Source organism: Tigriopus californicus, chromosome 2 (genome assembly GCF_007210705.1).
Source record: "Tigriopus californicus strain San Diego chromosome 2, Tcal_SD_v2.1, whole genome shotgun sequence".
NCBI lineage: Eukaryota > Metazoa > Arthropoda > Copepoda > Harpacticoida > Harpacticidae > Tigriopus > Tigriopus californicus.
Genome location: NC_081441.1, coordinates 4,904,059 through 4,930,372, shown reverse-complemented (window position 1 = coordinate 4,930,372; position 26,314 = coordinate 4,904,059). Strand labels below are relative to the sequence as shown.

General features: G+C 46.2%; 9 protein-coding genes across 9 annotated transcripts; 5 read left to right on the top strand and 4 right to left on the bottom strand.

Moving 5' to 3' along the window:
- Positions 1-421: 421 nt before the first annotated feature.
- Positions 422-2,214, bottom strand: LOC131877209 (mevalonate kinase-like). Its single transcript, XM_059222814.1, has one exon. The coding sequence runs from the start codon at positions 1,774-1,776 to the stop codon at positions 610-612; it is 1,167 nt and encodes a 388-aa protein (XP_059078797.1). The 5' UTR covers positions 1,777-2,214; the 3' UTR covers positions 422-609.
- A 161-nt stretch (positions 2,215-2,375) lies between these two features.
- LOC131877211 (nicotinamide/nicotinic acid mononucleotide adenylyltransferase 1-like) lies at positions 2,376-3,857 on the top strand. Its single transcript, XM_059222816.1, has 5 exons — positions 2,376-2,921; positions 3,001-3,095; positions 3,154-3,447; positions 3,516-3,617; positions 3,684-3,857. The coding sequence occupies exons 1-5, from the start codon at positions 2,840-2,842 to the stop codon at positions 3,828-3,830; spliced, it is 720 nt and encodes a 239-aa protein (XP_059078799.1). The 5' UTR covers positions 2,376-2,839; the 3' UTR covers positions 3,831-3,857.
- LOC131877208 (WD repeat-containing protein 18-like) lies at positions 3,835-5,296 on the bottom strand. The gene has a single exon (XM_059222813.1). It carries the CDS (start codon positions 5,150-5,152, stop codon positions 3,854-3,856), a length of 1,299 nt encoding a protein of 432 aa, XP_059078796.1. The 5' UTR covers positions 5,153-5,296; the 3' UTR covers positions 3,835-3,853.
- A 1,272-nt stretch (positions 5,297-6,568) lies between these two features.
- LOC131877207 (sodium/hydrogen exchanger 6-like) lies at positions 6,569-9,594 on the top strand. Its single transcript, XM_059222812.1, has 2 exons — positions 6,569-7,309; positions 7,529-9,594. Exons 1-2 carry the CDS (start codon positions 7,093-7,095, stop codon positions 9,316-9,318), a joined length of 2,007 nt encoding a protein of 668 aa, XP_059078795.1. The 5' UTR covers positions 6,569-7,092; the 3' UTR covers positions 9,319-9,594.
- LOC131877210 (flap endonuclease 1-like) lies at positions 9,426-11,036 on the bottom strand. The gene is made up of 2 exons (XM_059222815.1): positions 10,399-11,036; positions 9,426-10,288 (listed from the first exon to the last, which is right to left on the bottom strand). Exons 1-2 carry the CDS (start codon positions 10,870-10,872, stop codon positions 9,617-9,619), a joined length of 1,146 nt encoding a protein of 381 aa, XP_059078798.1. The 5' UTR covers positions 10,873-11,036; the 3' UTR covers positions 9,426-9,616.
- A 3,337-nt stretch (positions 11,037-14,373) lies between these two features.
- On the bottom strand, positions 14,374-17,401 carry LOC131893125 (broad-complex core protein-like). Its single transcript, XM_059243072.1, has one exon. The coding sequence runs from the start codon at positions 16,895-16,897 to the stop codon at positions 14,678-14,680; it is 2,220 nt and encodes a 739-aa protein (XP_059099055.1). The 5' UTR covers positions 16,898-17,401; the 3' UTR covers positions 14,374-14,677.
- A 4,383-nt stretch (positions 17,402-21,784) lies between these two features.
- LOC131876919 (suppressor of SWI4 1 homolog) lies at positions 21,785-23,814 on the top strand. Its single transcript, XM_059222461.1, has one exon. It carries the CDS (start codon positions 22,012-22,014, stop codon positions 23,761-23,763), a length of 1,752 nt encoding a protein of 583 aa, XP_059078444.1. The 5' UTR covers positions 21,785-22,011; the 3' UTR covers positions 23,764-23,814.
- Positions 23,815-23,848: 34 nt separating this feature from the next.
- LOC131876927 (metallo-beta-lactamase domain-containing protein 1-like) lies at positions 23,849-24,454 on the top strand. The gene has a single exon (XM_059222470.1). It carries the CDS (start codon positions 23,849-23,851, stop codon positions 24,452-24,454), a length of 606 nt encoding a protein of 201 aa, XP_059078453.1.
- LOC131876923 (probable phytanoyl-CoA dioxygenase) lies at positions 24,322-26,301 on the top strand. The gene is made up of 2 exons (XM_059222465.1): positions 24,322-25,093; positions 25,891-26,301. The coding sequence occupies exons 1-2, from the start codon at positions 24,456-24,458 to the stop codon at positions 26,111-26,113; spliced, it is 861 nt and encodes a 286-aa protein (XP_059078448.1). The 5' UTR covers positions 24,322-24,455; the 3' UTR covers positions 26,114-26,301.
- The last annotated feature ends 13 nt before the right edge of the window (positions 26,302-26,314 follow it).

The following is a 26,314-nucleotide window of genomic DNA, read 5'->3' as shown; positions in this document are numbered from 1 at the left end:
TGGTTCAGATTTGCCCTCAATCCGCTTACTCTCCTCCTCTCTAGTTTTCCACCCCCAGGGAGTAGGAAACCCTCGTAAAAGAAATAGCTAGACTCAATTCAAATAAACTTATGTCAATTTGGTCCAAAATTGAGGCAAAATTCGAATTCAGTTTTTTTTTTTTTTTTTATGATTGTGCGTTTCAAATTTGCTATACTTTGAAAAATAGATTTGAATATCACTTCGTTTTTATTTTACTTGCCTTTTTGTTATACTTCTTGGCCTTTTTTGTACCTTTTTCTGCACATTTGGGGCTTAATTTTTTTCACCTTTTTGTCTCTAAAAGGCTTTCCTGTTTTGCACATTCTGCCCGTCCAAAGTTATCACGTTCTTCCATTAGGAATTGGATATCATCGCTTTCCACAGAAAATGGTTTGATTAATCAATTTATAATTGGTATGTATTGGTCGTCTTTGGGCTAAAATGAGCGACTAGTTAGCGGGGAGATCACATCAAAAGGTGTAAAAAAGACTAAAATGTAGCAATCAAGAAATGAATTAGCCATACGAGAGGCAACGCAGATCGCTCCATTTGGGGTCCATCACACAAGGCGGCTGGTATGAATTGATTCTAAGAAGCACTGATAGGTTGACTTTCAAACGAGTCTGAGCTCTGGGCCGGTTGAATGACCACGCCCTCCACACCCAGTTCGGTCTCTTGACACACGAATCCACGCTCTTCCAAGCGATCCCGGATTAGCAGCACCGACTTCTCATTGATCGAGGGCGGAAGCAATACGAACGCGAAGCCCCCTCCGCCGGCACCCGTTAATTTGGCCTGCAGACCAAATTCGAGGGCGATGGCGCAAATCAGATCCAATGAGGCGTGGGACACGTTCAATGTGCGCAACAATTGTTGGTTGTACTCGATCAGTTGCGCCAATTGGCCGTAATGTTCCTCCGCCCCTGTATCATCCTGCTCCAAAGCCCGAAGGATGGCCAGTGCAGATTCACTCACCCCGGATATGGCGTCAAAAATAGGGCCTATGACCCGGGGGTGGGCCGCATGTTGAACTCGAACACGGTCCACGAGATCTTTAGTCCGTCGACTCACTTGGGTATTAACTAGTAGAATTCGGAGGCATGGCAGGCGTTCTTGAACCTCGATGCGACCCTGGGCGAAGCGAATCAAGCCGCCAAAGGTGCTGATGGCGTTATCCACGCCCGACGGGGTGCCATGCAAGATCTTTTCCGAGAGAAAGGCCCAGTCCGAAATGGCGGCTCGGCTGGTATCACAGCCCTTGGGCTGGAATTCAGCCTGTATGGCCAATAATCCGGTAGCTAGGCAGACGGACAAAGCGGCCGAACTACCCAGGCCCGCCCCGATCGGGATCTCCGACCTCACGTGAATGGCCATGCCCACCCCTGGGTCACATATGATAGAGAATAGATAGAAGAAACAAATGAGGGAGGCGTGAGCCAGATCACCCTGACTGACGCCCAGGAAATCGTGAATGACTTGTGTGAACACGCGATCCACCTCCCCGGGGACAAGATGCGGCGGTCGTCGAGGGAAGAGTTTTTGGCGAATCAACGCCAAAGGCCATTCCTTTCGGACCCCGATGTCGGGGAAATCGACTTGGACCCGCTCGCTCAAGGCTTCAATGGTCATGTGAGTGCGCATGCCCAAACTGGCGGCCAAGGCCGTTCGGCCGTAGACTACGGCGTGTTCCCCGTGGAGGATGAGCTTGCTGGGAGCTGACACCACCACGGGCTTGAACCAAGCACGGGCAGCCATGGGTGCACGCCTGGCTTAGACGGGAGGAAGCCGGGAAGGATGATAATTTGGATAATGACTCAGAAGTCATAACGATGGATACAACACACGTAAGTGAGTCATGTTGGTATTTACTAAGAATGATTTGAGACCGCTCGACCCATGTAGAATACGAAGCCGACCGACCCAACTGGGCCCTCCTAGCGAGACCGATGATCCAACTGACTTCAATAGGTGATTAGTGAAATTCGGGTAGGAGATGTTCAATCTGGCTGGATTTGGAGTGCACTCCACAAGTCCTCCTGGCACAGGACATTACATATATAGACAGACAGGCGTGAATCTTGCACGTTCCTAGATCCTTGACGTGCCTCCTAGATTGATACTGATCATCGAGACATTGAGAACGTGTATGTAGAAATGGAGGGAGGAACAAAACGGGAGTGATGCTTGCCAGTGGACGCACACCAGGCCAAAAGTTTGATCAATATAGTGCCAAATATGTCATGTCTCGGCGATATTGTTAGTTTAGAAACTTGGAAGCTGACCAATGGGATTCGACTGATCTGACATGAGTCATTGAAACAAAGTGCAGGTTAGTTTTGAACATTTTAGCATTATTTATTGGTGCTGATGACTGATGTTCACTCAAGAGCTCCCTAAGGTCCATGAAAAAGATGTGCTTTAAAAACATACATTATCTCGTTATGGAAAAGTACCAAGAGGTCTCAATAAAAGTAGAACATTTTAGACATGTAATAGAAACCACTTATAGGAATGGGAAAACTGGCATATACCGTGCTTGGGTTGATGACCGAACAAGAAAGTGGCATGATCAGTATAAATCTGACCTTCAATGAGCTGAGTCTTGCCTTCATATTTACAGATTGTTTATGAAGTTTTCAGTGGGCAGCTTAAAAAAACCACAGACGTCTTCTGACTGTAAGAATTGAAGGTCCTTCTCGTGGGTCTAGGAACTTTTAAGTTGAAAGCAATTGGCCATTTAATCTATACTGTCCGTGAATTTTGTTTGGTCACAATTATGTATTATTGATCAATCACCCGCACAATAGAGAGGAAAAACATGTCCGCTCCATTGAAGAAGGTTTTCCTGTTGGGATGCGGATGCTTCAATCCGCCCACAATCATGCATCTGCGGATGTTCGGTGAGGACGAAAAAAATGACCGTTCGACAGTCATTCGGCATGCACTATTTTACGTACGTGAAATAACTTCTCGCTCCAGAGGTGGCCAAGGACTACTTGGAATCCCTTGAACAACGCCCTCATCGTGTTTTGGGCGGAATACTCTCACCTGCCCACGATAACTACGGCAAAAAGGTGATACTGCCCATTTATCTCAAGCCTTAGAGTTTTACTAACTCTTCTAGTTTCTAAGGGATTGATTGCAGGTAGTCATCGCGGGGAAATGGCCCGTTTGGCCGTGAAATCTAGCTCTTTCGTCCGACTCTCCACATGGGAATTGGATCAAGAAAAATGGACTCGGACCCGTCAAGTTTTGGATGGATACCAGGATCTGATCAAACAATACGGCGCATCGTCCATTCCTCGCCCTCATTGGATCGCACCGGAGTACTCCACGGAAGACATCAAGGGGGCGAGTATCTACTTGCTGTGTGGCGACGATCTGGTGGACTCGTTCAATGTTCCAGATTTGTGGTCCGAGGAAGATGTAAGGCGAAGACCCACAATGTGGGATTTTTTTTCTTCTAACGTATTGAACTGAACCGTCAATTGCAGAAACAATCCATCGTGAAAAACTACGGGTTGGTCGTGTTATCACGGGGTGAGGCTCGGCCTCAAGAGATGGTGAATGGATCTGACCTGCTATTTTACAATCAAGTAGGTGCCCTTCGAGGGTATCAATAATGCAAGCATTTGACACAGTAGTCTTTTCTATTTTGACAGGAAAATCTTCACTTTGTCTTGTCGAACATGGGCACGGATATCAGTTCCACCAAGATCAGACAAGCGCTTCAACGAAAACAATCAGTGCGTTATATGGTGCCGGATGATATCGTTTCTTACATTAAGACCAATGACTTGTACGTCTGAAGAATACATGAATAATCATGACTTTAATTCACCAGCTGCTTCAAAGCGAATTGGTATAATTCTTGATTGATCCGTTTTAGTTTTTCCACATCATCAGTGCTCGCTTCACCTTGAGCACCATCACTGCCATTGGCCACATGATCACTTAGATCGTTAGAAGATCGAGGCGCGCCCTTAGCTTCAATCTTCAAGGGTTCAAATCGTTCGCGAGTAAAGAACTCTACCTTATCGGACTCAAGGCTAGTTTTCTGAAGCGTCGATAGGATCAAATTGGGTCGGAATAGATCCGGTTCCAACATACCCTTGATGGGCGCCACAAATCGGGTCAGGGTGAGCTTCCCCTTATGCCCAATGACTTTGACCGTCTGTCGGGATTGGATATCCCAGATGCGTACCGATTCGTCGTCTGAACCACTGGCCAATGAAACACCATCCAAAGACACGGACAATTGGGTGACCGCGCCCGTATGTCCCTTGAAGGTGGTATCTTTTCGGACCTCCTCAGTGACTTTCAAGTCACGAGGCGGATCCAATAAGGAATATGTGTGGATATCACCCACCGTCGAGCCTAAAAATACGTTGACTTCACCCGCATCGACCGTGACCGAACTCAAAGGCGTCGCAAATGACACGTCCAGCAATAAGTGACCACTCAACAGACAATACACTTTGGCTGTGCGATCTAACGAAGCCGTGAAAACGCGGGCACGAATCCCGTGAACCGTCACGTGGAGATCGGTGACGGCTAGTTTATGATCTGACCAGGCGTGTCGTGGCAGAGGTGCGCTGCCCTGATCGCGAGGCTGACCGGGTAGGCGTCGCGAGCTGACCACGGTCAAGAGACTCCACACCAATACGTTGCCATCCCGACCGGCAGACACGAAATGCGATCCATCCGAAGTGGTGGCCAGACACGTGATGGCTTGGTAATGCGAGGCTAACACGCGATGAATTCGTCCAGTGGACGTTTGCCATACGTAGATCTTGTCGCCCGCCCCTCCGATGAGAAATTGCCCAGAGGGAATAGCGGTGAGGGCGTTGAGCGGACCGGGCGTGGTGATCTTTTGGGGTTGCTGCTCGTGTCGATTGGCCATCCACACGTTCAAAAGCGGTTTATTGGCCTGGGCTGAGACGAGCATGGTGTCTGCCAGCGCGGTAAAGGTGCGCGGAGCACTGGACGCGCCCTTGTAGGTGGTCAAAGTGCTTCCAGATTGAGGATCCCAAGCTGCCAGGTTCCACAACTGGCCACTAGACTCACCCGTGAGTAACACCTCCAGATATCCGGGGTGAAAGGTGTTGCCCGCCAAGACGGACGAGGACATGGTGACCAAGGTTGGAGATTCTCCCGTTACATCCAGCAGAAGTCAAACGCTCTGGTTGTGAAAAGCGTCAAATTCATTCACCGTTGTTCTGTTATGACTTATGATGCAGATTGGAGACCCACGTGTTTTGATTTGTGTGAGAACAGTGTGACCCGGCCGGGCATTGCAAACTCGAGCATTTTTAGAAATAAGTAGTAATTTTAGTCATAATCAGTCAGTCGAAATTTTGACTATTCAATGAACAAACGTTCTCATTTTGCTACAGCTTGAGGCTAGGAAGAAAAAGGCGTAAAATAATGTTTGCTTCTTATTATAGCTGAATACCATAAAAAAAAATAACGGAAGAGTTGTAATTTCTTGTCCCTACAATTCCCACGAATGTTAAATGATAATGGATAAAGAGGCCAAAAACGTTTGATTAGATAAAGATTTATTCCTTTCACATGTTTTGCCATCTTGATTAACTAATTCATTTTAAATGATCACGTGATTTTGCCGAATTCCCCCTAAAAAGGTGGGCCTTTGTTCGTACTCTCGTCTGGCCAGAATTCTCACCATGAACATAGGGAATTGTAGGCACAAAATATGGTGTTGGTTTTTGACCTGAAAATCTTCAGCATAGCTGTCACACGGTAATATCGCAAACTTTTCATCTGAAACGCAACTAATATCACGTCCTTGCCAAGTTCAAATCATTTTCATTTCAAATGGGTATATGCCCATGGGCTTAGCAGACATCATTCATGCCAAACTGTATGAAGCAAAGTGGGTAATTTCATGGGCATTCGAGAAGAAATAAAATATTCGTATTTAAAGTAAAAATCAGTTCATGTCCAGATCTTGAAGAATACAATTAGATGAAAAAGTCCATGTGGTGCATTGAACGGAACACTTTGCTGTCTGACGATTAATCGAGCTAAAAGCTGGCAATCAGCCATTTTGTTCCTTCCTGATTTTGTCACTAAAGTCCAAAGGGCTTTGAGATTAAAGCCAAGAGCATTATCCCAAGTGAAGCTCCGCATCAGATTTTTATGGGGTAATGGTTAACGCCGCAAACTTTTTGGTTACTAATGCCCATCTCTGATGATTTCTTGCTCTTGGCAGCCAGCCCTCGTTTCGACCGGGCAGTGGATGGACTGGAGAGTTCATACGATAAACGTTATTCTCCACCGATTAGTTGGCGGTTCTCATTTTCTAAATTTGTGGCAAAATGTTAAAAGGTTTAGAAAGAGACTTTAAGGGTTTTGAATATCGTATTAGGCAAGGTTGGGTTAGGTTAGGTAAGGTTACTTTAGGTTTGATTAGGTCAGGTTAAGATTAAAAAAGTAGCACCCCCAACTAATCGGTGGAGAATAACGTTTACCAGTTCAGACCAAGGTGCAAGACTGAGAGAAGTCGATGGAGACGGACCGTGGAAGCGCTCCAGTCAGAAACTCAGTTGTCAAGAAGTACATGCAAAACAAATCGAGAGACAACTCAGTAGAAGTAAGGATCTAGGAGTGAGGAGAGAGAAATAATACCTGGTCGCGTGAGTGCGGTGCTTTGTGTTTTGAGCTGAATGGGAGGAGTATTTTGGTGAATTTTCATATGAACTATTGCACCCAAGAGTACTTTGGACCATAAGACAGTCGATTCCCCTCATGATTCACTCTTCAATACCGCAGAAGTAGACTGCATTGGGTTCAAACCTTTCTTCCATTGGATTTGGGTCTCCCGCATTTTCAAAGAGTGCTTTCTCGAACGTCCCAGGCCTCTGCTCGGCCCCTTTGGATCGGCCTAACTTTGCCTGCACTTCCTCATCAGAAAGACAACCATAACAGTGAAAAAGCAGGTTGTATCAGTCCGAAACGTCATCATTCTCAATACCTAATCAGATTTTGAGCTATCCCTGGTCCCTGGTCCGTGATCCGCAGTCCGTGATCCCCAAACCCTTTATCACAATGGATCAGGTTCCTCGTTTCGTCTTGGAGGAGAAAATCCCACCCGAGCTGATGATCGACGAGAAAGAGGCCCAGATCCATCGACTGGATAGCTTGAGCTTGTTGCTCTACATGTGTCTCTTGGCATTGACCGTGCTCACCATTTGGTGCTTCAAGCATCGACGCATTCGTTATGTACACGAAACTGGATTGGCCGTGATCTACGGCTTAGTCATTGGTAAGAATAGCTTGGCATTTGAAGCTTGAAAATATCTTTCCTTTGTATTCGAACAAATGGTCGAAGTTTTGTTACTCTCGTGATGACCAGGGGGAGGCTCAAATTTCTATGCTGTCGAGCCACACAATCTCTCAGCGCTCCTCTCCCGAGAATGTGTCTTGAGTTTCTTTCCCTTGTATTGATATCATGCTCTTGGTCTCTTGGTCTCTTTGTCCCCAGGTGCTGTGATCCGGTATGCCATCACGTCCGAGGATGTCACTTCCATGCGGGTCAAGCCCGCTCATCGAAGCGATTTGACGAATGGCACACGTTATGGGCCGCCGGATTTCCTCCTTCTTTCCGTTCAAGATATTCCGAGTAAGAGGGCTCGCCAGAAGCTCCTCAATCGCACGTTGGCCTATTCGTTTAAGGGAGAAGTCAAGGATATTTCCCGGGTGAACGAGGTCGACCAGAAGACCACTTTCGACCCGGAGATCTTCCTGAACGTGATTCTTCCCCCTATTATATTCCACGCTGGTTACAGCATGAAACGGCGGTTCTTCTTCCGCAACATCGGTTCCATTTTGGTGTTTGCCTTCGTGGGCACGACTATTTCAACCTTCGTGGTGGGAGGTATTGTCTATGGGGTAACGCAGATCTTTCCTCATTTGGCTCACACCTTCAGCCTCTTGGATGCTTTGCACTTTGGGGCCATGATTTCGGCCACCGATCCCGTGACAGTGTTGGCCATTTTCAATGATCTGCACGTTGATGTGAACTTGTACGCTTTGGTGTTCGGTGAGAGTGTCCTGAATGATGCCGTTGCCATAGTGATGAGTCGAACACTCGAGGATTACGAGGAGAACCTCAAAACTGGTCAGGCCATGACCACGTCGATCGTTCTTTTGAAATCGGTGGGCGAGTTCTTGGGCATTTTCTTTGCATCATTTCTGGTGGGTGGGATCATGGGTTGTTTGACAGCGGTGCTCACCAAGTTCACACACATTCGGCAATTCCCGGAGCTCGAATCCACACTATTTGTCATCATGTCCTACTCGTCTTTCCTCTTGGCCGAGGTATTGAACTTGACCGGAATCGTAGCCGTCCTCTTTTGCGGTATTTGTCAGGCTCATTATACGTACAACAATCTCTCCAATGAGTCCCGGACCATAACCAAAGAGTTCTTCAACTTACTGAATTTTATGGCTGAGAATTTCATCTTCTCATACATCGGGGTGTCCATGTTCACTTTTCCCAAGCACCACTTCGACGCCCCTTTCATCTGCGGCTCTTTCGTCGCTATTCTCGTTGGCCGTGCCTTGAATATATATCCCTTGGCGTTCCTCCTGAACTTGGGACGACAGACCAAGATCACGATGAACATCCAACACATGATGGTCCTATCCGGATTGCGAGGAGCCATCGCCTTTTCCCTGGCCATTCGCAACACCCTTACCGAAGCCCGGCAACTCATTCTCACCACAACCCTGATCATCGTGATCATCACCGTCATCGTTTGTGGTGGATCCACCATGTCCGTCCTAACGCGATTGGGCATTCCTCTAGGCGTGAATGATGACGAGAATATGCCTTTGGGCTCACCCCAGGCCCATCAATACAACAATGTCGAAGAGGGAGACAACCCCTTGGACCGATCCCACATGGGATCCCACCCCAATGCACCGGGCTCAAGACCCAAAAAATCCATCCTGGCCAAGGTCTGGGGTGGCTTCGATAGCAAGTTCATGAAGCCATTGCTGACGCACAGCAACCCAACCTTGATGGAGACTCTTCCGATGTGTTGTCTGCCATTGGCCAGACTCCTGACGTCTGTGGAGCAACTCTCTCGCCATCCAGCCATGCAAATCTCCGACGATGACCGGGCTAGTGCTAGTGGGGCAGAGTTTAGCCGTCAGAATAGTTCGGATGAACAAGCGGAAACACATCCGCCCACTGTGATATCCAACCCCGCTCTGGCCAAATCCGCCGCCAAAGTCAGAGCCCAGCCATTACCTTCCTCGCACATCTGAATAATCCACGGATCAACGCCATATCGTTGAGTTCCCCCTGTTCAGTTTAGGCAACGTCTGTGATTGATCCTTCTCCATCCCCTATGCAATGTACTGCACCATAGATCTTGCATTATCTCGTCTTATACTGCTCTTTTATTATTTCGTAATCATCCTAGGCCTTTTTCTCGCCCTATTAGGCTTCACTACCCAGTCGACACGATTCAATTCATTTCTGCACATGTCAGGATCTCGCCAAGAACATACAAATACACGCTTGCAGGCACTTCATTCACAGAGGCATTACCGTATTTTTTTTTCACCGGCGAAAGCCCTTGCCAGTGGGAGTTTTCGTCTTCTTACCCGATCCAACCTTGGTCTCTTCACTCTTACGCTTATTTGTTCCGGCCTTGGGCGTACTAGGTAATACTTTAAAAAAGCCATCAAGACGACCTTGGGTGCTGCCTTGGCGAGCTTTGAGCAATTTCTTGGCGCCATTTCGAATTCGGTCCTCGGCAAAGCCTTTCTGTTCGCACATGTATTTCACCAGACCTTCCTCATCCGGTTTTTCCCATTTCAAGTCGATCTCCGAGGCTGGCGTGACCTCCGGCTCTTTGAACAGTCGTCGGGCTTCTGAAAACAGCCAATTCTCGGGCGGTGAGAACTTCTTGCCGTCCAAGTGTTTGATGATCTCCTCAATGGACTTGTGGTCTTGTACGAGTTTGATGGCGTTCTTGGGACCGACGCCCTTGATTTTATCGCAATAGTCGCAGCCCAGGAGAATACATAAATCGATAAATTGGTCTTGAGTCATGTTAAAACCTTCGAGCACTTGGTCGTAATAGAACTCTTTAATGGGCATCTTGCGCGCCTCACTGAAGGTCAAGTGTCGCAGGAGGACTTTGGTGCCGAAGGTCAGCGCATCCATATCCTCGGTACCCACGGCATACACCTTGCCGGATTTGACCAACTCCGCGCATTGAGCCTCAGCCTAGAACGAAATCACATTGCACAAAACATTTTGTGAGCGCACGCAACTTTAAGATCATTATTGGACTCATTAGTCCAGTTAGTCTACATGAAATGTCTCTTCAGGTTTACCTCACACGGCGCACTAACAAAAGGAATGCCCATGAATTTCAACAACTCCTTGCAGTCTTCCACATGACTCTTGCCCACTTTGACCAATCGTCGGCTCTGTTTGTCCACCTCATCCTGATTGCCCAGCTCCTTAGCCTTTTCCAAGGCCGCCTCAGCCTCGGCGCGTTTCTCGCCGCGTTTCTCCAGCTCGCCGGACTTCATGGTGGGCGGCTTGCCGTCAAAGACATAGACGGGCTTGATGCCGTTCTCAACCATGCGGATGGTGCGGTAGAAGGTGCCCATGAGATGCGAGGTGGTCTCGCCATCCGCCGTGGTCAGTTGAGCGCCTTCAGAGCGGACCGCGATCAGAAACTGGTAGAGGCTCATGGACGCATCGATGGCCACTTTCCGGCCAAAGTAGTTCTTGATCTCGTTCTCCTTGATGGCCGCCGGAGCCACGTCTGCAATCAACTTGCTCAGCCCTTGAATTCCCATGATGCCCTACCGGTGTGATTGGGGTGGAACACGAGAACAGAGACAACGGATTAGGGCCGTGTCTCACGGAGAATGGGATGGACTCCGGGAGTTTTCAGTCAAGAGAGAGAGAGAGAGAAGTGGTGTTTTGTTTGGAGGCCAGCTGCATCAAGAGAAATTTCCCGCCTTCAAACCAGGGTGAGGAAAGCCATGATTATATTAGAGTCGTGTGCTAGTGACTTGAATCAAGTGGGTCGCACAAGGTAGGGAGAGGCCAGGCCTAGGTTGAGCTTAGTGAGCTAGTACAAGGACAGTCCCTGGCTAGTATAATTTGACATGGGTTCTATAGACTTTTCAATTCATGGAAAGGGGAAGAAGATCCCCCTTTTAGGGATTGAAGAGCAGGAATCATTGTTGCCAACTAGTGGGGCGAGTCCGAACTCGATTCCGAGTGCACGCGAGTCTTTTACTCGATTTTGTAGGAATCGGCCGGACTCGCGTCTTTTACGAAGGACTCGAGTCCGAATTCGTCAAAAAAAAAAACATATTTTTTCTTGAAATTTCGCAAGACGGGTCCTTTTGTTTGACCTGATTCTAATAAAAGACTTGAGTCCTCTTCCGGACTCGGCCAGTCCTGCCAAAAGTCAAAAAATCGTACAAGTCCGGTCGGACTCGCCCCAGCACTACTGCCAACCGCTGTACGATGTGCATTGTTTAAAAACTGACCTTTATTGTCGAACTCGCCGGTTTAATCATCCTTGGTAATTTTAAACTGTTGGCGTGAGTTTGCAAAACATTAATCGCTCTTTAGTTATGAAGTTTCAATACCATCGGATGACCTTGCCAGGTGAACAATACTTTTTATTTCAAATAAAATAAAAATCATTAAAGGTCTTCTCGTTCAGGGAAAATAGCCAAAGCTATATTCCGGAAGATCACTCATTTCCCATTACTTCTTTTCTAAACCTGAATAAGATTCATAGCAGGCCCACCGATTGGTTGGCATTCCAAGACAAGCCAAAATCAATAAAATATTTCAGTGGTTTTGAGGATTACAACCATTTTTGTTATTTCTTCTCTTGCTTTGGCCCTACTGCTACAAGACTTCGACACCAATCAAAGAAATTGACCCCAAGAAATGAGCTCTTCCTAACTCTGATCAAGACACTGCTTGACACCAATAATCAGATGGTTGGTTGCCTGTTTGGCATTTCTCGACAATGTGCTTGAAGGGTTTTCAAAACTTGGTTAAACTTTGTGTTCTTCCGACTTCAAAAGCTTGATATCTGGCCATCAAAATCAGTGATTCAATTGTTTATGCCTAAGATTTCCGGGCTAAGTTATCAAACACTCATGTAATCCTTGATGCAACAGAGATTCCAATAGAGAGACCATCCAATGTGCAATCACAGAGCGCTACATGGAGCTCCTAAAAAAAAAAACTTACACTTGCTCTTCAATCCAATTGAATTTTCAAGCATCAAGTGAGTTGTGCCATTTTTGGTGCAGTTATGTCAAAGTTCTATTGTTTTGGTTCAATTATTGGTGTAATTATACCAAGGATTACAATTATTTTAACAGCTAGTATTAGCCAGAGAACCCCCCATGTATTGGTAGAGCATTGGCTTTCCAATCTGCAAATCCTTGTTCAAACCCAGTCTAGTTAAGTTCAAGTTTCTTTACAATATTTAATTACAGCATGATTTGCCGCCTTAACAAGTTAACTGGGCAAGCCTGCAATCATTCCCAAGGGTGAGGTAATAATTATCTGCGATGATTTAGAGGGAATATTACAATGTTGGGACCACAGACCATATAATGACTAGATGTCGCATTGGCCTGACCTCAGTGCAGAGGAAAATTCTTGCAAAAGATATTTCTTTTTTAGATTTACTCATCACTGTGCAAGGTTCCTTATTCCTGTGGGCCTTAAATGTAAGGGTCCCAAACTATGGATTCCATTACCTTACCTAGTTTACATTAACCTAACCTGACCAATGATGGCATAAATCAACCTTTGAAGGAATTTCTGCCATTTTTTCTGCCGGAAAATGGCAGAAAGTGGCAAAAAATGGCAGAAAATGGTGGATGGTGGTCCAAAATGGCCGCTGGTGCTTAAAATGCTTAATCTAAATGAAAAGCAATGGCCTATGATAAAATAACATTATGGCATTATCTTTGGAAAGTAATGTGCACAATTTAGAGGCGAACAAGTCTGCAGCTAACTCAAATTGGAGCACATCCATAAACATTGTGAAATATGGGACATTTTTCTCAGTAATAAAAGTATTATCCTTAAGCTTTGAATATAATCTTTAATGAATACACAACCAGTCAATCAAATAGGAATACTTGACAAGTCCTAATAGTATACATCTAGAGCCCTCCAGTATTTACTAGAGCCAAACATGATAACAACCGTACCAAATAAGAACATCCAATAACACTCCATAACATATTTCCACAACAAAGCAGCATATTTGTCAGTGGTTTGGAGGGGAATCATCAAATTACTTCAGGCACTCTTTTTAATTGTGAGAGAATGCTCTCTTGTCATTACTCCTTTTCTGATGAGATGCTAAATATTCTCCATTAGCAAAACATGTGCATAGAGGTGCTCTCCAATGTCTTGTGTGAGGAGCTTCAAATTTCTAAGTTGATAACATTTCCAGAATGGAGAATAAGCTTTGTTCCACTTTTGGATAATAACATGGTTTTCGAAATTCCTTGAACTTTTACAAAAATGATGTGTAGAAAAAAGTGTTCACCCAGGTCCAAATGTAGAAAAAACATACTTCATACAAAATGACCTGAAAAATTTTTTCAGCTAAAACATCAATTTTGAGGCCAATTCGTGGTAAGTTTTGGCGACTTTCCCCGCCAACCATCTGAGAGTACTTTACGAATCCCTAGCCAAAACCATACATTATTACATTGCACATGCACACGTACCTGAAATTTCCGCTTATCTCCAAGAGATCAATGGAGTTCGTCACTTTCTTTACAATTGAAATTACCTAACAAATTATGCTCACATTACGAGGGTTGACGACTGCATTCGATCGTTAAAAGAGTGCTGCAATTATATTTAGTCACTTGGATTTATAGCAATATACACGTCGAGTGTGTGGCAATGATATTACATTGGGTAATATAGGTTAGTAATTCTTTTTCATATCGAGGATGTGGAAATACCTTGGATTTGAAGTTGACGTTTACTGATGAAGGGGTTCAGGTAGAAAAGAATCCCTGTCCTGACTCATTTAAAATATATAGATTTGTATCCCTCTTTTCAAAGATGACTCGCTCAAGCAGCGAAATCATATCAACGCCACATCAAACCCTTCCGCATAAAGTGTTCAGTTGTATCCAATCTTGTTCTGTTTCAAAAATTGCGCACGTAAAACACATTCAAACAACTCATCCAAGGTAAATGTTTTAGATGAGGGTGGAATCTTGTCGACCACGCGAGTGAATCGTTCGTTGTTAACACAAATCGATTGCTTCGTTTCTGAAAACGGATTAGAGCAAAACGAAAAAGCTGTATTTAATAAAGGAGGGGGTGAAGAGGACAACAATGGCGGCGATGATCCAGAAAACGGACCTAACTGTTATTGCCATGAAAGTGAACTCGAGATTAAGGGCTTCTGCCGCCCTCCAGAGCGGGTCCTTTAGCTCGTTCAGCCACTCACGAGTTCGATGACATCCATCGTACTGAGGGAGAGGTTTCAACCGCATCAGTCATCACAAGGGCGGAGCACATGCTTTTCAAATTGAATAAGTCCTAGGAAATTGATTCGTCTTCTATCATGTCATTATTGGCGTGCTAGTTGGAACTATCAGAATGATGCGCTAGGTCCATGATCCCATCATGATGGTTGTCCCCCGGGGTGCTGGGCGTGTTCCCACCCGTGGCGGATGAACCACTCTGATTATTGGGCACCGATGACGACGAGGAGTTATTCTGCCCGGGAGTACCCCCCGCGGACGAGCCCCCGGTCATCTGCAGTGGGATGTCTCCCATCATGTCCTTTTTGACCCCGTGCACCCGGTTGAGATGGCTGTATAAAGAGTTCTGACTAGCGTACTGCTTGCAGCACTGTGGGCATATGACATAAGTGTTCTGGTTCCGGAAGTGGACGTCCTTGATGTGCCGTTTCAGGCTCATCTCATGGAAATCTTTGTGACAGTAACCGCAAGTCTTCCTCGAGTTACGATCCTTTTTGGGCGGCGTGGGCGTGGAGGGAGAACCGTGAGGCGCAGGCATCGAATTGTTGGCCGAGTTGGGGGTCGAAACGGGCGTATTCCCTAAGCTCACAATGCCACAGGGCTGGCCATTATTAATGGACGAGTTTGGAGTGTGGTGTAGGCTACTCGTATTGGGAGAATCCTGAGGAGCGGGGGTGAGGTCTTGAGGCTCATCTAAATGGTGGGAGTGGGATGAGGACGACGAGGTGTGAGAGGCCGGCGGTGGAGGATGCAAATGCGAGTGAGTCGAGTGGAGGTGACTCGAGTTACCCGCCATGGTGGCCACACTCACGCCGGGCGAAGGTGCACCGTCATGATGGCTGTGCTGCGGTTGTTGGGTATGCTGCTGCTGTTGGTGGTGATGCTGTGGTTGAGTCTGTTGGTGTTGAGGCAGAGACTGCGGTTGACCACCTGGTCCATGGTGGTGAGCTTGCTGCTGGTGTTGCTGCTGCTGGACAACGTGTTGTTGAGGTTGGTGATGCTGTTGTTCTTGGTGTTGGTGTTGCTGCTGCTGCTGTTGCTGTTGCTGTTGAAGCCGGACCGCCGTCTCCTTGTCAATGGCAACCATGGTTCCCTGCGTACCGCCCGCCGTCCCCGCCCCGTTGCCATTATCCGGCGGGTCCGGCGAGAACATGAATTGAGGCGAGATCCCATGGTTGAGTGAAGGTAAGGCCAAGTCATTCTCATGGGGCGTGATGAACTCGTTCACATTGACACCGGAGGAGGGCACATCTTCTTGAGTGGTCAGGATGGCCATGGGTTCAGACTTCACCTCCACGTGATCGCCTTCCTTAAGCTGGAGCTGACTCCTCAGAATCGATTGGGGGGACAAGGCGTATTTGGTCCGTTTCGGGGAGGCATAATGGACCAAGGGCTCGGCGGCCGGGCGAGTGCCCGAGCGAACGCCTTGCCGGGGCGATTGCTGATGAGCCACCGGGGGCGGGCGTAAAGAGGGCGATCCATTATTGGGGCCACTCCCGCTATTCGGTCCGAGGGGTAGGCCGGACGGCTCAGGAATGTAAGGACTGCGTGGCAAGAGACCCTCGAAATTGGGCCCAGCCGAGGACGTGATTTGTCGCGGGGGTGGCGGCATGACCACCGGCGGGGGAGGCGGGGCGTGCGACATGGGCACACTGGTGACCACGGAGGTGGGCAGATGGGGTGGGAGCGAGGGCGGCACGATGCTGTCACACAAGCCCTTGATCTTGAGTTTCTTGGCCACACGCAAGAACGATTGCAGCGAGTCTTGATTCACACTGACTTGGCCGAAATACATGAAATCCATGAGCGAGGTCAGATCCGTGGCTTGGACTTCTTGCAGCAAGAGCACGGGATGCTGCCACGGACTCATATTCTTGAGGATGGCATGGAAGTAATTACTGCAGGCGCTCAAAATGACCCGATGGGCCTTGACGGAGTAGCCTTCGGTGGCCAAGGTCACATCGGTAAAATACTCGTCATCACGCAGATCGCGGAACGTTTCGACGTATTTCTTCTCATAATCGTTCCACTTGAGGCAGTAGTTGTCATCCGGCGGACCGGGGAGTCCGGGCAAGCCCGCTAACCCGGCCAAACCGGCCAAGCCGGACGAGCCACCCACGCCATGGGGCGGCGGTAAGAGGGCGGCCAAAGATCCGCTCAGGGATCCACCAGAATGGGCCGGTAGGGACACGCCACCCCCTCCACCGGCCCCCAGAGAGCTGGGTGGACCATTGCCACCCGGTCCCATAACACTGGGGATGCCGGCGGATCCGTTCAAGTCATAGATGTAGGCCACGTTGGCAGCGCCCCGCTCCATCCAGCTCGAGTCCTCCAAAGGCCGAAGGGGACGAGCCCAATGGCCGCGATCAAGGCGGGAGACACACACGCGACACCCGCCGCACGGTCAACCGAATCACGGGCAGGCAACAAAGAGGTGGGACTCAGTACTAGCCACAACACAACCCGCCGACGTAGGAATAAAACTTGCCGGAAAGGGGGACAGGGGGTGGAGGTGGCCACCCGAGCCCAGATCCGCACTCGGCGAAGCTCTCGCTAGAAATCCCGCACTAACCGGGGCGGGTGGCGTCGTCGACGGCCAAGAGGCTGGACGGCCACATGTAAACCACGAGGTCCTAGACTAGGGTGAGGTTGAACACGGTGGGCAATCGTTCCGCATTCTGGCGACTCGTCGCTCGATCGCACCCACTCACACGCACTTCTTTCTGGGAGGAATGGGAATCGTGGATTCGTGGTCTGTCGGTCCGTCTCGTCCGTCTCGTCCGTCTCGTCCGTGTGGTCCGTGTCGTCCTCATAGGAAGTACTAACAGTCGAACACATCCAAGATTGGTCGCCTTCGCCCTCTTGTTCTGGTTGTTCTTCTCACCACTTCGCAGTCTCTCTAAGAGCACTGTTCTAGACAGAGTACGGTCATGAGAAGCGCCATCTAGCTCGTTTATGTTGCAACGGCTGGCAGTTTCCAAAAGGACGAGAAAATAGTACATACATTTTACGGATTCGTGAACAACTGCTCACAGAACTCAAAATTAGACGAATAAGTGGCTGTTAAAATGGCAAAAGTTAGCCTCCTACAAGTCCTTTGATTTTTGTATACTTTTGGTTGGGCTCAAGCCTGGAAAAGACGTGAGTTCAGCCAATTTCACTAAAATTGGGTAAAAGACTTGAGTGCACTCAGACTTGAGTCCAGACTAGCCTCAGCACTAATGACTGCGATGCTGCTATGTCCTCTTGACCAGTCCAGCCTCATTAGACCCCTGAATGAAACAGATGTCAAGCCACTCAGTCAGGGTTGTCAACACTTGATTCCTTTTGGCTGAAATGCAGGGCTGTCAGTGAAGCTGAGGGGGTTCAACCAGTTGTGATTTTGTCATCCCTGACTTTGAGCATTGAGCTCTTTTGCTTTTGGGATTTCCACTGGGTAGCTAGGATGCTTGAGTGTAGAGTCCTCATCAATGAGATGCTTCGGTCAAATTTTGATTGCCAAATCATTGCTCTTGGTTTTAATTGGTTTTGACGCCCATTCCATTGTTTGTTTCCATGAGAAACACCACACACATGTCAGAAAGATCTCTATCCACTCTTGACCAGCTTCCTTTTGTCGAAATTTGAGGTCTGTGAGCAGTTATTCACGAATCTGCATCATCTTTATATTGATTTTGGTCCTTTTGGAAACTGTGAGCCGTTTCGCCATAAAACAACTAGATGGCGCTTCTCATGATCGTACTCTTTCTATGGAAGTGCACTAGTCTCTGTCTCTCTTTCTCGCTCGTTGTCGTCGGCTTCGCACTCTTTGGCAGGCTGCTGCTAGCATTGACCCAGTGTATGCAACTAGATGTCCATCTCCAGCGGAGTAGAAGGCCCATCCACACAGACAGTCAGTCGCTCAACCCAGTCAGATGCCTCTGCCTTCTTAGGGGAGCTATACAGGCAGGGTTCCATCTCTGGCCTCTGTATGCAGCAGTGGGTTTCCCAGCAGTGACTTCGATTCAGGGTGACGAATGACCACAGACTTGAGGATCGGACGATAAAAAGTCTGAGCCTGGCCGTAAAAATATATGGGCGGAAATGAGAATAGGTATCATGATCAGCATGTTGGACAGTTTTTAGAATGCTTAATTGCGTGATTGGGCGGTCAAACGACGTGGGATGGGATATTTCTTGGAGTTAAATGTGACTTAGCCGAACACTGCTTCATCGTCATTCCCTCTAGAGTTCTTAAATTGAGAGACAAGTCACTGGCTTCAGCTAGACACGTCAGGGATGGGAAATTATTCACAGCCATTTCCATCACCTCACAGAAAATGGTGAAAGAACATGGCAGAAATTGGTCCAAAATAAGTGGCAGAAAATGGCAAAAGATGCAAATATTTATTTCATTTCAATTCATCTCCCTCTAGTCTTTATTCTAGTGGGTCTAGTGGGATGGGTATTTTGCAGGAAAATGTGCTATAAAAACCAATAAACGTCACTTTAATGTGATGCAGTTTGAAATTTGTCACTTCAGTCAGCCTGAGTTGGGGTCGCCATTGACGTAATCGTTTTTGAGTCAAAATGACGCCAATTGGGTTAATAATGTTATAATCAAAACAATAACCATTCTGATGACAAGTAGAGAATTATATTTGTTATGGCTGGGCCTTAAACACTGTTATCAATTAAATCAAATCATCAAACTGTATGAATAAAAAAGTATAGAATTATAAGAAACTTTTGCACTTCTCCCATTGCTAGACAAATTTGTTTTTTTTAGCAATGGACATTTGAAAAACTTATCCAACCTCTATGATGTTTTTCTTCTTTGACACCTTTTTGAAGCACAATTGACCATTCTAACCACTGGCGGTCATTTTGGACCACCTTCCTGCATTTTCTGCCATTTTTGCCACTTTCTGCAGTGGCAGGAATTTGTTTGATGTTGATTTTTGCTATTGCTGAAACACTTCAATTTCTGTGAGTTTGCAGTATATATTGCATTCTAATTGAAAACTGCAGACACCACATTGTCGCGTACATTCATAGAAGTTGTATCAGAGAATGAATTTTTTGCAAATACTTCTCGCTTGAGTCTTTTAAGGTATTTGCTATTAGAAGTAAAAATCCTTAACAATTATCTGGTTGGAATTGATAGTGAATGCAAACTTTCAAGGGTTTTGTTCATAAAATGTCCTGAACAAACCTTTTGGTAGAACAAAATCTAAATTCAACGGTTGGTAAAAAAAGATCTGATTTCAATTGCAGACTCATCAAGAAAAAATTAATAATTTTTCTTTTAAATTATGCAAGACAAGTCTTTTTGCTTGAGATGATCCTAGTGAAAGATTTGAGTCCTCCACCGAACTTGAAGTCTTTTGCCAGACTCAAGTCCAGACTTGGCAAGTCCCACAAAAAGTCAAAGGACTTGTACAAGTCCAATTTTTGCTAGACTCCCCCCAGCACTCAATTTTATATCAATTTTTAGCCCTGCATAGGAAAGCATGTTTAGTATAAGATTGCAAGTACACACTTGAAAATTTGGCACTCTCCTAAGTCAAGTCGTGATTCAGAAGTTCAGGCTGAAATTCAGAGATGTCAGGATTGCCTTGATTGCATATTAACGTTTTTTTAACCCCACTTGCTCTTTTAGACCTCTAACTTTGCCTATAGGTTCGCTTCAAGCAGCCCCCTCTTTGCTCTAGCTCTTGTTGCCCCATGGATAAGAAATTCTTCCTTTTTCAGCATTTGTTGCTACTGCTACGTATTTCTTCTGGGGATGTTCGTCGTTAGATGGCCGCAACGAAGTTCTTTCCATCCTTCAGCTTGCGATTTCTTGCGGCTTGCTGAAAAGCTATTCTTCCGAGAGGTTGGGTGAACCAACAAATTGTATCTTGTCTCACAAATCATCTTCATTGTTAGTAGTTATATAATGTGCGTTATAGAGCGCTTCAATTTTTCACAAGAATAATTCCTTGCGAATAATCGGTTTTTTTCCTTTCCCATCTCGTTTTAATACTTGATTATCTAAGTCCAGGTTTTGAGTAAAACGTTGCTTCACGGAAAGGATATCGGTATTCCACTTTTGTTCATTTTTCTGGGTAGCGCATTCAACAATTCACGTTCACAAATTGAGGGATAATTGCCAAAAAAAGCTCCTTACATAACTAAAAGTATAGAAAAATGGTTCATATTGATAATAATATCACTGTAGCAATGTACTAACTTGGGTGATTTTTTTTTGAACCCATGTTACTGTTAAGTGGGCTTATGATGATTGAATTGATCCTGAGAAGTTTATATACATTTAATTTAGCAGGATTGGCTCTTTGCCCGGCAAGTGCAATTTGGGCAGTGACATAAAATGCAATATATGTTCTTAATGCCAAAAGTGCTCTGGATTACTGTGATATTCTGATCTTAAGCAAGCTGCTCTTGCATTAATATATTCTAGTCTCCAATATAAATGTACTTGTCAAAGATATAAAGCAGTTACCAAGTCCATCCAATTCCTTTTGGGTGATGCCATCCACAATATGACATGGCACAATTGGTAAAATATTTCACTAGGGATCCCTCTTGTAAAAAATTGATGTTCTCCTCTCCTCTTTTTCTCTATCGATAAAAGGGCTGCATTCTTGTAACTTCATGTGCAAATAATCGAGTCTCGAACTCAATGAAAAACATGATCTATTCGGTCCTCGCCATAAAATTCTACGGAGAGGAAATTAAAAGGGTTTTCGTCCTTTATTTATTTCTTCCATCTACTGGCTGATTTAAATGTATCTAAATTTATGAATCGTTCTCTTAAAGTTCTAGCAAAATTCGTGCCTCAAAGTCCAAAACAAATTTTAGCTCATGAAATTTAAGGTTTATTGAAAGCAGAATCAAAACAAACCCATGCCCTCGGATATCCAGTCTCTCTTTAAAATGCCTATCAAGCGACAACCTGAGAAGTTCATCTAATATTGATCTGAAAAGGAAAATACACATAGGCCCTGAATCCTACAAATTAGATCCGGTAAATACTATGTTTGGATATATTCATTTCACTATCGGCTGACTTGTGCATCATATCTTCATGTCTATTTGCGAAATCCGCTTTGTTGATTTCTGTTGGCCATTTGGTAGTGACACTGCCAGAATAAAGAATTCGCAGCTGATCTAATTTTCATGGCGACTCAAAGCTTCGTATCCGGTGCCTTCAATCAGAAAATCCTTTCCTCATAAACTTTTATACATCCTTAACAGACAAGTTATACGCAATTAATTTGCCTTCAACTCATGTAGAAATCCAATTAGATCGCATGAATCCTCTTATTGTTAGAAAAACGTCCTTTCCTGCACTTTTTGATATTTTGCCTCAACGTCACTCTTCAACAAAAACAATCGGGCGTGAGTAGGGATAAATAGGGAAGAAAAAGTTTCAAAACATTTTCAAGCATGGGACGTAAAAAGCGTGGCAAAACCGTGAAACGTAATCACGCCGTTCTGAGCCAGGAAAACGAGGACAGCCTCGGGCAAAATCCACATTCCTTCGTGATTCATCGGGGAAAAGTCGGCAAATATGTGCAAGAGTTGGCCAAGGACTTTCGTCGGGTCATGGAACCTTTCACCGCCACCAATGTCAAGGCCCGTCCCAAGAACGTGATCAAGGACTTTGTGCATGTGGCTGGCCTGCTCAAGGTGTCTCATCTCTGTCTCTTCACCAAGACGGAGCTGGGTCCGTACATGAAGATCGCCCGGTTCCCACGTGGTCCCACTTTGACCTTCCGAATCCTGGATTACACGCTGGCTCGTGATGTGCGATCCTCCCTCAAGCGACAAATCACCTACGACAAGCAATTCCAGAACCATGCCCTTCTCATCATGAACGCCTTCACCGGGGCGGGGCGCGATATTGAGTTGATGTCGTCCATGTTCCAAAACATGTTCCCCTCGATCAACGTGACGCAAGTCAAGCTGAACGCCATTCGACGATGCGTTTTGCTCCACTACGACCCCGAAAAGAAAACCATCGAGTTTCGCCACTACACGATCAAGGTGGTGCCCGTGGGGATGAGCAAGGGCGTCAAGAAGATCGTCCAAGGCAAGGTTCCCAATTTGAGTCGCTTTGAGGATGTGTCCGAGTATTTGGACAAGGCGGGCAATCTCTCGGAATCGGAATTCGAGGATGACGAAACCAACCGGGTCACATTACCCCAAGCGGTCTCCTCGCGCGGCAATCTCGCGTCGCAACAGTCGTCGGTGCGATTGGTCGAACTGGGCCCGAGAATCACCATGGAGTTGTACAAGATCGAGGAAGGTCTCTTGGATGGCGAAGTCCTCTTTCACAGCCAAGTGGAGAAGACCGAGGAGGAGAAGTCGGCGATTCGCGTAGCCCGGGAGAAGCGCAAGAAGGAGAAAGAGCGACGCAAAAAGGAACAGGAGATCAATGTCAAACAGAAGGAGCATGACAAGGAAGAGCACAAGATCAAGACCTTGGCGGGCATGATTAAGAAGGGCGATGTGCCCGAGGGCTTTCAAACCGCGGCCGATGTGTATCCCGATTCTGGCGACTCCAGTGAAGACGACGATGACGCCCAATACTTTGAGCAGGAAGTGGGCCAGAAACCCGACAAAGCGCTCTTCGACACGGCTGAGGCCACGGGTCGGAAAAGAAAGTTTAATCCACCCAATCATCCTCGGTTCCTAAAGAAGAAACGCGGCGACGATCGAACTGGTGGCTTCAGTAGCCGAGGCAGCGCGGGCAGCCGTGGTGGTCGTGGCGGGTCGCGAGGCCGAGGTGACTCAGGCGGTGGGCGGGGTGGTTACAGCGGGCGAGGTGGATCATCTCGTGCTCATGGCGATTCGGGTGGAGGTCGCGGCGGCGGTTTCACAGGTCGTGGCCGAGGTGACTTCCGAGGAGGCCGCGGAAGTTACGGGGATCGTAGTGGCTCTCGAGGGCGCGGGGATTCTGGTGGTGGGCGAGGAATTTCTCGAGGCAGTTCTCGTGGTAGTTCTCGTGGTCTAAATGAGGGACGGCGAGGTGGCTTCGGTGGGGGTGGACAGAATCAATCTTTCGAGGATAGGAAACGAACCAAACGACCTCGACAAATGTTCAACAGTCAAGGCGTTGGGCCGAACTTCAACAAAGACAAGCGGAACAAAGGTCCACGTGTGGTGGCCAAGAAAATAAAGAACCGACGGAAATGATTAATGTTACCTTCGGCGCACAATCGAATAAATCCGTGTTATCATTGCAGATATGTGTCCTTAGATAACAAACACCTAATGGAGAATGAACGAGGTTCATGTTTTATTCGAGGGCTATTCCACCCAGAATCCCGATGGGTCCATGTCCGCCAATTGTTCATGTGTTCTTATTAAAACGGGCGAGGTTCGAATATTGGTTGATTCCATGACACCATGGGATGGTCCCAAGATCAAGGAGAGCTTATCGCAGCATCACTGCTTGTCACAGGACGACATCGATTTTGTGGTTAGTACTCACGGTCATTCCGACCACGTGGGCAACAACAATCTGTTCTTGAAGGCTACCCACATCGTGGGTCACTCTATGTCCCATAAAGACAAATATTTTGAACACGATTTCGATGCGAGTTCATTTACACTCAGTCCAGGTGTGTTTGTGAAAGCCACTCCAGGTCATACTTTGGACAGTGTGAGTGTTATCGTGACAGACACTCGTCTCGGCACTATCGCTATTGTTGGGGACTTGTTCGAAAAAGAAGAGGATCTACTTGATGATCAGGTATGGATTGAAGCTGGATCAGAGAACGTGAGCAAACAACGCCAAAACCGGGCAGCAATATTGGCCCTGGCCGATCAAATAGTCCCTGGACATGGGCCTATGTTTAGTGTTCATAAGGCCAAAGTGAGCTAAGATGGCGTCTTCGATTCGGGAAGTATTCCGAAGAGAGGGGTTCATCACTCCAATTCGAGTGTTATCCGGAGTCGAGGCCCAGCGAGCCTTTCAAGGATTCGAGAACTACCGTATCAAGTATGGCGTCAATGGCGTACTACAAGGTGATTTGCGGTTCAGGGTTCATCTTTTGGCCGGATGGGCCCAGGAAATAGTTCAACATCCTGTCTTGGTTGATCATGTTCAAAAGGCCCTGGGCTCTACCGATATCGTTTGTTGGTCCACTGATTTGAACATTAAGCCAGCTCAAAGCCAGAGTTACTTCTCGTGGCATCAGGATTCCACTTATGCGGGGTTGGAGCCTGCGGATCAAGTCTTAACCGCGTGGGTGGCACTCACTCCTTCCAAAGCTGAAAGTGGGTGTGTAACCTTTCTACCCCGCACTCATTTTCAGCAATATGAACACGAAGAGATGGCTTCAACTCACAATCTCCTGGCGTTTGGGCAACGAATCAAAGACAAAGACCTGATTGAAGAGTGCAAAGAACGGCAAGTCTTGGCCGAACTAAACCCCGGGAATGCTAGCTTACATTCCTTCCGGTGCATTCATGGAGGTGGTCCAAACGCGTCTGTACAAGATCGAGTAGGCTTGGCCATCAGGTGAGGGTTCATTAAGTAGTAATGTCGGAAAAGATCAATCGTAATAATGTACTTGTTTGCTTTTTTGTTGCCGATCTTTGGGACGTTATTTTAGAAGGCGAGAAATACTTTGCGAATGATTATTGCAATGGCTTGAAGAGGTCAAAATCGGAGGGCAAATCTAATGGTTTGAAAGGGAAATACCTGAGAAACGATGAAATCGGTCTGAATTAAATTTTGGAATACAGTTCCATAAAAAAAGGATGTGAAGAGACGGCAGCAATATTATTATTATTTTATAATACAATATTATTCGGAAAATGATTCAGCAACAGTATGCATGATTAAACTTTAATCGGTACATGGCGAATCTAAACCTTTTTCAAAAGCAATATATGTTGTATCATACATAATTTGGGCGTTTTTGTCAGCAAAAACAGTTTTGATTTTTTTTGATTTGTTATTGTTTTGACTAATAGACCTATTGCATGCCTGACTTATCAGCTCCCATAATTTGAAACTTCGTTCTCGCTACTGTCATATTAATATCTGCTCTAATAGCTCATAGCACGCACTAACAAAAGCTTTTCAAAACGCCTAGTAAATATAGTTCTAGTACTATGAAATAGTATTCTAACTCGAGCTAATACCATGGACGAAAATCCTTAATACCACTGACCTTGAGACAACCAATCAATTATAGAACTGCAAATTAAAAAAAAAAATCCTTATCAAATTTACTCCAGATTTTTTAATGTTGCATTGCCTACGAATATTTGCCCAATTACTACCCTCTGCTTTATCTTTTTATTTGTTAGATACATGACCTCCCGCGTTTCTAAGATTGAAGCAGTGGCTAAAGAGCGGGTCACGTTTGTGTCTGGCATGAGTTCGTCTGATTCTTCTAATTTCGATTTGGAACCCAATTTGAACCACCTGCCCGATTACGATCCCGTTCGTTGGGAGCAACATCAGATTTCGATGAGCTTGGAACGTCAAAACTACTTCAAAGGGACTGAGGAAACAAATTGTTTTAAGTGATTTTCGTGCAGCTTGATCAGCTATAAACCATATGATAAGACATGCTGTTTTGGAAAACACGCTATTGATGAGTTTGAAAAAGAGCTTTCTAGGGGCAATATTAAAAAATGCCATAAATAGAGCAATGTACTTTTCGAAATCTAAGGAACGTTATGTTACAAAATAAAGCGTTTGTTATCATATCAAAAGTACGGCACTCAA